Source organism: Blennius ocellaris (genome assembly GCF_963422515.1).
Source record: "Blennius ocellaris genome assembly, chromosome: 3".
Classification (NCBI taxonomy): Eukaryota; Metazoa; Chordata; class Actinopteri; order Blenniiformes; family Blenniidae; genus Blennius; species Blennius ocellaris.
Window position 1 is genome coordinate 14,959,468 of NC_137652.1, and position 8,946 is coordinate 14,968,413.

At 40.5% G+C, this 8,946-nt stretch overlaps 1 protein-coding gene across 1 annotated transcript in view; it reads right to left on the bottom strand.

Moving 5' to 3' along the window:
• plppr2b (phospholipid phosphatase related 2b) overlaps positions 1-8,946 on the bottom strand; it is a gene marked incomplete at both ends in the record, with an annotated part of 41,716 nt that overhangs the window by 32,662 nt on the left and 108 nt on the right. The window contains one exon of the mRNA XM_080519135.1: positions 8,944-8,946. This exon is cut by the window's right edge and continues 108 nt beyond it. Within this exon, the coding sequence (XP_080375261.1) occupies positions 8,944-8,946 (3 nt within the window). The remainder of the gene's footprint in view (positions 1-8,943) is intronic.

The following is an 8,946-nucleotide window of genomic DNA, read 5'->3' on the forward strand; positions in this document are numbered from 1 at the left end:
CAGCACTTCAAAGGGAGTAACACCAAGAAATCAAAGGGACTAATTCAAGGCTCATGTGACTGTAACTGAGCAAAATATCCTGGTTTTTAGAAGCTCTTTAGAGCCAAGAATAATAAAATCTGACAATAATATGGTATTAAGAGGAGGGACAGGGGAGGTGAAATTAGAGTGGGCATCACTCCTGTCTCCTGGGGCGAAACTCTGAGCTCATGTACAGGAGATCCATGTCTCCCCTTGGCTTGTGTGGACAGACCAGATGGCAAAAAAGTCAACTGGTAAAGTCAAACATGTTTACAGAGAGTGAGAATGTGAGGACGGAGGCTGGTGTTGAGATGACAGCGCCCTGCCGGGAGACGATGAATGTCACACTGCTCGAGATGAGACGCAGACATGCTGCTTCATTTTGCTCTCTACATGTGCTGAGTGTGCTTGAATGAGCATCACCTGAAGTATAAAACACACTGGCACAACACATACTTGTTCAGTAACAGGAACACACTGGAAACATTTGACAAAATTCTATGGTATCATGAGTGTATATCTATATGCTCCATGCACATTCGGTACACCTGTACAATTTATCAATTTAACTCAAGCTTATGCTCAGTTTCATTCACACGTTCATGGAAGTGTTAATTCGGTGTGTTCACGCTGCATCGCAATCAGAGGTGCTCCTTTTCTGCAGCATTATTCCTTTCTTTAAAACCAAAATAAGAAATCAAGCTGAAATTAGATTTAATTTTTACAACAGCGGATTGAAATAATGCATACATTTGCTGTCAGAATCTGACGTTGTTGTAAGTGTTAGACTGTACAGGTGTTTTCCGATTAAGTGTGTAACGCTGTCTCTGGCATACAAGTTATTTTATGACACGTATATGAGAATTCATTACTTTCAAGTAGGTAGCTGGTACCATTAACATTACTGTCAGCCAGGTTTCAGAGAGCTTCACAGAGTAACCACCCTCACAATATTCTACACAAAATCAGACCTAAGTAGGCACAAAATGAGGCTGCACCCCAACCCCTTTTTGTTTTTGCCTGATTTGGTTTCTTGATGAGCTCACGTAATTACTGTCACGTGATCAGAGCGACTGAATATTTCACACCAACTGAGATTCTCATCTCTCCGAATATGAGCTGAGGGATCAAAACGAAAGTCTGATTTGGAAGTTGCACACATGCATACAGATGAAGTGACACAAACTGCTTTTCTCCAGCACTGAGTCACACACACTGCACTGCTCTCTCACGTCGTCCTCCAGATGAATCACAGGGAAATGTAAGGAACAAACCAAAGCCACCACACTCCCTGAAGCACATCATTGAAACAGCAATAATAACGAGTCAATAAGTGGGCTTGGCTGCCTCCTGGTGTTATTGGATTGTATTACAGCACACAGCAAGACAAGTGCAAGATTGGTTAAATAAAAAACAGTGGACAAGCCAGAGGTGTCGAGTTTTAAGGATAGGATTGGGAGAGGCAGCATGAGGAACGAGGAGGAAGATAAACAGATGGGTAAAGGAGTTAATGAGACATTAGTATATCACAGAATGATTCAAGGCAAAGCTGAGTGCTCCGCTGGGAAATAAAAGTGAGGATGAAATCAGAGACGAGGGAAAAACAGCAGGGAAGACAAGGTGCAAGAGAGTAAATGAGGATATATGAGAGAGGGTGAAGTGGTGGGTAAGATAAAATACAAAGGGGGGGAAAAAAGAGGATCAAAGCAAGCATTCATCTTCTGGGCACCGCATGCCCTCCTCCCTCCTCCTCCCTCTTCTCACTGCTCTTTTGTTTGCATGATTACTGGGTGTATCCTATCGCCATGCCTTGTTTATCTTTAACTCATCTGGGTTTTTTTTCCCTTTCCTTATCTGTCAAAAACATCTTTCCTCAATCATATTGAAACCCACGCTCTCTGTGTCTTGCTGCATTTCCCTCAATGTCTCTCAATCATACTCACCATCAAAAGTCTCCACATATGCGCTCTCTCGCTCGGCCTCTCAACCTTACAGAGCAGATGTTTAACCTCGTCTCCCTTTCTACAACCTCTCCCTTCCTTTACGCCAACCAGAAACGTTCAGAGGGGCCTCCTGCTGATGAGCTAAATACCGATGAATAGCACATTTAAACATTCACTGCTACACACCAAAATGAAAATCGCATAATTCCCTAAAATCCCCAGTCTTCAAACACACATGCCCACACATCTTACAGACAAGACGAATGAAAGCAGATCCACACACAGAAACAAGCTCCTACAATAAGACCCTACAATTGATTTTTTTTTTTTAAGCCACCTACTCAGGAATATGAAGAAGTTTAACCATGTATTATTTTCTAAAAACACACTTGTGATATCAACTTCAGCCTACATTTGAAATTACATGTTTTCAGCAGAGAAGAACATTTCAATTTCATCAGCTGATGCTGATGCTCATGTCTTGATTTATTACTGTTTTACTTCTTTACAATTTTGCTGATCTTATCCAGAACAACAGAGAATAATTGTGGATTCCTGAATCCAATAATTGCATGCAACACAGAAAGAAGCCAGAGTGGGGGAAGATTACATCTATTCAATACTTGCAGATGATATGAACCTACAGTATATTGTGGTATATAGGATCTTTCATCTTTTTTCCTCACTCCCCAAACCCCTTTCTCCCTAAAGTGATAACAGGTGGGAAGCACTGGAGATAACAAGTGTTTCAAACATCTACCGAGAATGTTGAGAAATCCCACTGCAGCATGCAGTCAGACAGGCGCTATTCATGGAGCATGAGAGATAATGAGGAGGAGACTATTGAGAGAATAACGGCAGAATCAACTGTTACTGTGTCTGTGTGGAGCCACGTGCACAATGAAGAGATAGGGGGACACCAACATAGAATTTATGAGCATTTCTTCAATAAAATGAGCATAGAAACACAAAAAAAATTGAGAAAGACTGCACTGCATCTGTAGAATGGGGGATGAAACACATCCCTGCCAACTTTGAGCAAAAAGCAGGGGAGTACCCAGAGGAAGCACACACAGTCAGAGAGAGATTCAGGCTGATGTGCTCACCACTACACCGCTGTCTCCCAAAAATCAGTCTATCACGTGTAAATCAAACGCTTTGAGCATAAAGTTCACAAACAAAAAGACAATCATCAGTTATGCGAAATGAAATAAAAGACATGTAAAACGAGTCGGTTGGAGAGAAACATCTATACATTTGAGTTTGCTCAAGTAAACCCTTTAAGAATGAAAGCATGTTTATAAAAGAGTGAACAGATACAACGGATTTAATGCCTGGAGGCAGAAGAAGAGCTCAAGCAATGTCAAGCCCAGCAGGGGGTCTGGATGAAGTAAGCACAGGCAAAAAGAGGAGATGTTTTGTTTTCGGCAACACGCAGCCTGGTGCATTTATTTTTGAAGCAGCTATGCTTGCCGTAACACCAAAACCAAAATGGTGAAAAGATGCCGGAGGTCACAGTATCACACTAACCACCAGCTCACATGGTACAGTAAGAGTCTCTTGAAATCCATGCAGCTTGCAAAAAACCGCATGATGAAAAGGGCATCGAGGCAGAGAAAACAATGCGAGCACATGTAATGTGAGAAAACCGTTCAACTCTGTACAAGTTAAAGGTAACCACTGAAAGACTTTCTGGATCGATATCCACTAAGCAATGCTTTTGGGGTGTAGAAATTGATCTAAATCTGAAGTACATTATCTCTACAAGTGTTTTGTCAGACACTTGCAGAGATAATAACTCGTTTACTTCTACTTTTATAGCATGAAACCAATTAAAACCTGTTACTACACATTTAGTCTCACTCACATTGCTCTTGGATCTTGAGTGTGAAGGCAGCAGCTGTACACACGGCCCTGCCACTAAAAACAGTTAACCACTTGCGGAATTTCATGCCATTTCAAGAACAGTTAGTTTGTTACAATTACCTCGAGTGTGTTAGGCTGAAAAACAATAACTTTGATAGCCATAACATTATGATATCGTTGTGGAGGCATGGACTGATACACTGATGGGGTATTTGGCACCAAGCTCTTTAAAGTCCAGTCAGTTGTGAGATGAGATCTCCACTGAACCACCATGGTAAACTACTATTCATAAACTTTCGGCCCACTTGACCAGTTAATTGCTTCTCTTTCCTTTGACATTGTTTGATAGATAATCACCACAACGGACCCGGAACATAAGAGCTGCAATTTTAGAAGAAGACCCAGTTTTTATTCAAGAATAGTTGCCTCCAAACCCCTCTCCTAAAGAATACACAATATACACACCATGGCTATCACTTTTATGTGGACATATTTATGTATCTTGCATTTATTTATTTTGATAACGTTTTTCCATGCACATATTTTATGTGTCTACACTTGGGACTTCTTATAAGTTTCTAGATCACTTTCATTTCATATCTTGTGTTCTTTTTGAGATTCTGACTCTGTCTCTTGTTTCAGGCTCACTGACTTCACCTCCTCCTGCCTGATTGCTGCTCCCTGCCTTGATGTGTCAGACTGTCTTCAAATGATTTGGGCTTTCCAGTGTCACATCGTTGGCTCATGTGATCTCAAGGATATTGTGACTTTGGTCGTTTGGATTTTGATTTTTTTTCGAATGAATTTTTAATTTTAAAAAAACCTTGAAGTGCTACAAGCCTATTAAAAAATAGGCACAAACACCTAATATTACAAATTTAAACCAACTTTAAGGACAAAGTTTTCACTTGAAGCCAACAAAGTAACAGATGCTAAAGTAACAGATGCTATATTTAAGAGATAATAGTTCATGATTTTACATCTCAGTCATCACAAAGGTTTGACAAATGGGTGTTTAATAGATGAGTTAGTTCAAGGTTGCAGGAATCAATACCTAGAATCAAAGTAACGTTAATAATTTCTGAGAATAGAAAGTAGAGTAGTATTTAAGGCTTCATTCAGACATTTTGCAACCCTGCATTTGACTGAACCTTTGGTTGTCTTTTTTCTTCATTAGTCTTTTCATAAAATGTGCCCCTCAACAATATAATGGAATTATAACCCTTTGTTGCCATAAGAACCTATGCTGTCTCTGAAGGTTGATATTGATCACATTTGAATACATCATGAAGAGAATGTATCTGTCTTCGTCAAACACAGTGAACAGAGTCGATGATTTTGTGAATGCAGACAAATGGCAATGTGTCAGTTGAATAAGAGAGCGACTGCTTTCAACCATTTAAGCATTGTAGTATAACACTGTCAGAAGGCCATATAATGAAACTCCAGGCCACAGCATCAGAGATTCTCGTTTTTCTTGTTAGTCAGACCAACTGACTGACACTTACTCAGTCTCATTTCATTTTCACCATAATTAACACAGCTCCGTCTGAGACCTGAAGGCTTTGTTCAACCTTTTCCCATATGAAGAAATACTCCCCAATGCCTGTAAACAAACTCTAATGTGTAAAAATGGTGGAGCATTCACATTGCCATGCCGAAACCATAAAAAAGTTTATTCTTCCATCTGCATAATGTTGTAGGAATAATAAGAAATGCCTTGCAATATTCGGAAGATGCAGTTATTATCCACATTTTTCAACTTGCCAGATATAATAAAGAGTTTAAGTAGGTGCTCAAAGGAAACAAAGTTAAAGCAGAGTTAGATATCATTTGCAACACATTCACAAGTTAGTATTCAAATTATTGTTTATTTCCAATTCACTGGAGGCTGGTAAATTATTGAAAATGCTCAGATGAGTGTTTCTACAAGGGAGCTGCGGAATTAGAAGTGGAAGAAGTCGAGTACCTTTGAGTATAATCAGAGACGGCACAAGCTGCAGACTTGAAATATTATATGGTCTGAAGTTCGCCGGTGTGTTTATTTTATAGAAGTCAGTGAGCCACAGGAGGATGTAGCCAACAAGGCGTGAGGAAGCAGTGGAGAGGAAGAGGCTTACCAAGTCTGAACTGGGAGTTGAAGCTTACCGGTAAAGCTGAAAAGCTTGAGTACACACTGCAAAGGCTGGGTGCTGTGAGTTCGTAGCTATAATACATGCATTAACAGACAACACTGAAGAGTATCACTGTTGCCCCACCTGATGCTGCGCTACAACTACAACTCTCTTGCTGCGAGTAGTTGTAGGCACAGCAAGATCCACTCAAACAGTCCTCTTGTAGTCACTCCTACTTTTGCTTGTAGCTTTGCTTCAGTACAACCTTTCACAGTCGGCATTGCTGAACTAGATCAAACCAGCTCACGCCCTTCCTCCCACCCACCAGTGTCTAAAGCAAGTCAGGAACCAGTCATATCAAAATGACTTTTTAAAGAGGATCCTTTGAAGCTGAGCCTCTGTCGGGCCCCAGACTGGCCTCTTGTGTGCTTTTGCAGCGTGACAGCAGTGACAGCAGCAGCATGGAGCAACAACAAGAGAGAGCAGGAGAGAGAGAGAGAGAGAGAGAGAGAGAGCATGTCTTTTCATTCTGTGCAGTTGAAAGCAAAGCTGGAAAAATCCTCCTCTTTTGTAAACTGATGTGGCGAGTTTTAATCTAATAGCGGAATAAATCCACAACCGACAGAAGAGGGTCTAAAAGCAATATTGTCACGTGTGAACAGCCTGAAAGAGAGACGTGGTAATCATTGCTAGATATGCTCGACATTACAAGATGTAAGATAAAAGGAGTGATGAACCAGCAGTGACGCTGTGCGAGGAAGCGGGAAAAGGGTCGTAGTCAGACAGATAAAAAATGACAAAGGTGGAGGAAACGAAGAGTGCAGCCAGCAGTGATAGACAGAGGCTTAGATTATGAGAAAAGAGATGAGATGAGAGTGGAACACAGAAATAAGATCACTGGAGAGGAAAGGGAATAAGACTGGGCGCTTGAATTAAAAACAAATGGGTAATGAGATGCTAATGTAACAACAAAGGAGAGAATGCCCTCAGGGGGGAGCTATGCTACAGCCATAATACAGCTACAGTATGAACACAGCATTGAGAGGGGGTGTAATTTTAAAATACCCTGTATTAAACTTTTGCAACACATGGAGATTCATTTAGGTGTAGAAACGGCTATTAGAGCCCAATCAGGTTCACGTCCTCTCAACCTCTGGCCATATTTGTGGTGACAAACACAATCATCTCATCCTCTGATTCATGAGTATTATGAAGAAAACATGGGTAAAGATAACATACCCCATATTTACACCACTGCCCATATACAGTATGTAGTAAGCATGAGGTCTGCTGACGATAAAATCTGTCATAAAAAGCAGCCAATCACAGGAAGAACAATCACAGGAGACAACAGAGACAACCGCGAACAGAAAGTAATAGGCAAATATTAAAAATAGATAAATATATAAATCACAAATAAATGACAGAGACCTTGGGGGAAACGCGAAGCTGGACAGAAGTGCTGAGGAAACACAGAGGACAGCAGACTTTCCAGACAGGCGTTTGAGTCAAAGGAGGAGATGAATCTTGAATAATGGAGAGATCTGTGGTGCAAACGATGTAATTACTCAAGGGAATGATTGCTGAAGAGGAGGGAAGCAGAGAGCTGGTATGGAAAAAAAAGTGACTGGGCAGTCCTCAAGAGACTGTCAAAGAGAATACTGGAGGAAAGGAGGAGCACCTCTGACAGACACAAGCCTGGAGATACTACAGATGTCCTGTAGGGGGGGGAAAAAAACCAACTAGAAAATGGGGTAAAAAATCATTACAACCATTACTCAAGAGGGTGTTGGAGCAATGAAAGAAAATAAAAGCACGTTGAAGGCCCAATGTAAATCTGCAGGGATTGTGTGACATTTTTGCTGAAAAGAAATGTAGATGTAACTGTTGGTTCACAGGACTGTTGTGCCAGAAGACATGAAGATTAATGTGTTGAATAAAGCACAAAGAGCACATGAATAAGCTATGGTAGGATGTCAAGATGATGTTTCGAATCAGCATAAAAGAGCAAAGTTAAAAAAATAAATAAAAATTTAAACCCTTATGGAGATTCACTTACTGAGGTTTTGATAGGCATGTTACAGGTTAAACTGTATTTCTTCTGCCCGTGTATAAGAATTCAAAATCTTTCATTTCTTTTCAATTCATATGCATATGACCGATAAAATACTACTTCCGTTGATTCTGACATTTATTCGGCAGCTCAAAGGACCTGCAGGTTGGAGCGTGTTAGCAGTCACATGAGCTAATTGGGTTTCCATTTGTAATTAGGCCAATTAATTAGGCAGTACAGCTGAGGCCATGAGCGCTTCATCAGGTCATTCAGGGATTGCAGGAAGAGACAAATTGCCATGAGAAGAGTGAGAAGGAAAGGACTTACAAGCAAAAAGATCACTCGAGGATGTCTTTGTAGTAAGATTCCTTCGGCCTCCCGCTGAATGTTATCACTAAAAGATTCATTCACTGAGGATAATTACCAATTTGCGATAATTTAATCGGATCAATCGCTTCTTTTGGGAGTCAGCGAATTGAAAACAGAGAGTCATTTTCACGCAATTTCCCAAATGACACTGATTGCTGTTAATCTGCCATGAGAAAAGTGTGAAAATGATAAAAGAAAGCAATGCAGGGGAGAAGGCAGAAAACTATAAAGTGTTGTATGTCATGTGAACATCAGCTTGCTCTATCTGTGTCAAACCTTTTGGACATTTCTATAAACATCGTCACCTCCAAAGTCAGCAGCAAACACACAATTCGTTTCAGAACACACAAAATCGTAAGACTGCAAACTCCAGTTTTTAGTTTAGTTGGGTTGAATATTAAAAAGGTTGTTTCATGTATTTCAAGTATTCATGATGACTGAAAACAAGGCACTTTAAAACTGACTTTCAGCATTCAGGTCACATCAGACTCAAATCTTCTGATGTGGAAGAGAGTGTGACGAGCTAAACACAGCACTGCATCTTAGAATGAAATGTCTCTTTAACTGTGACACTCACCTC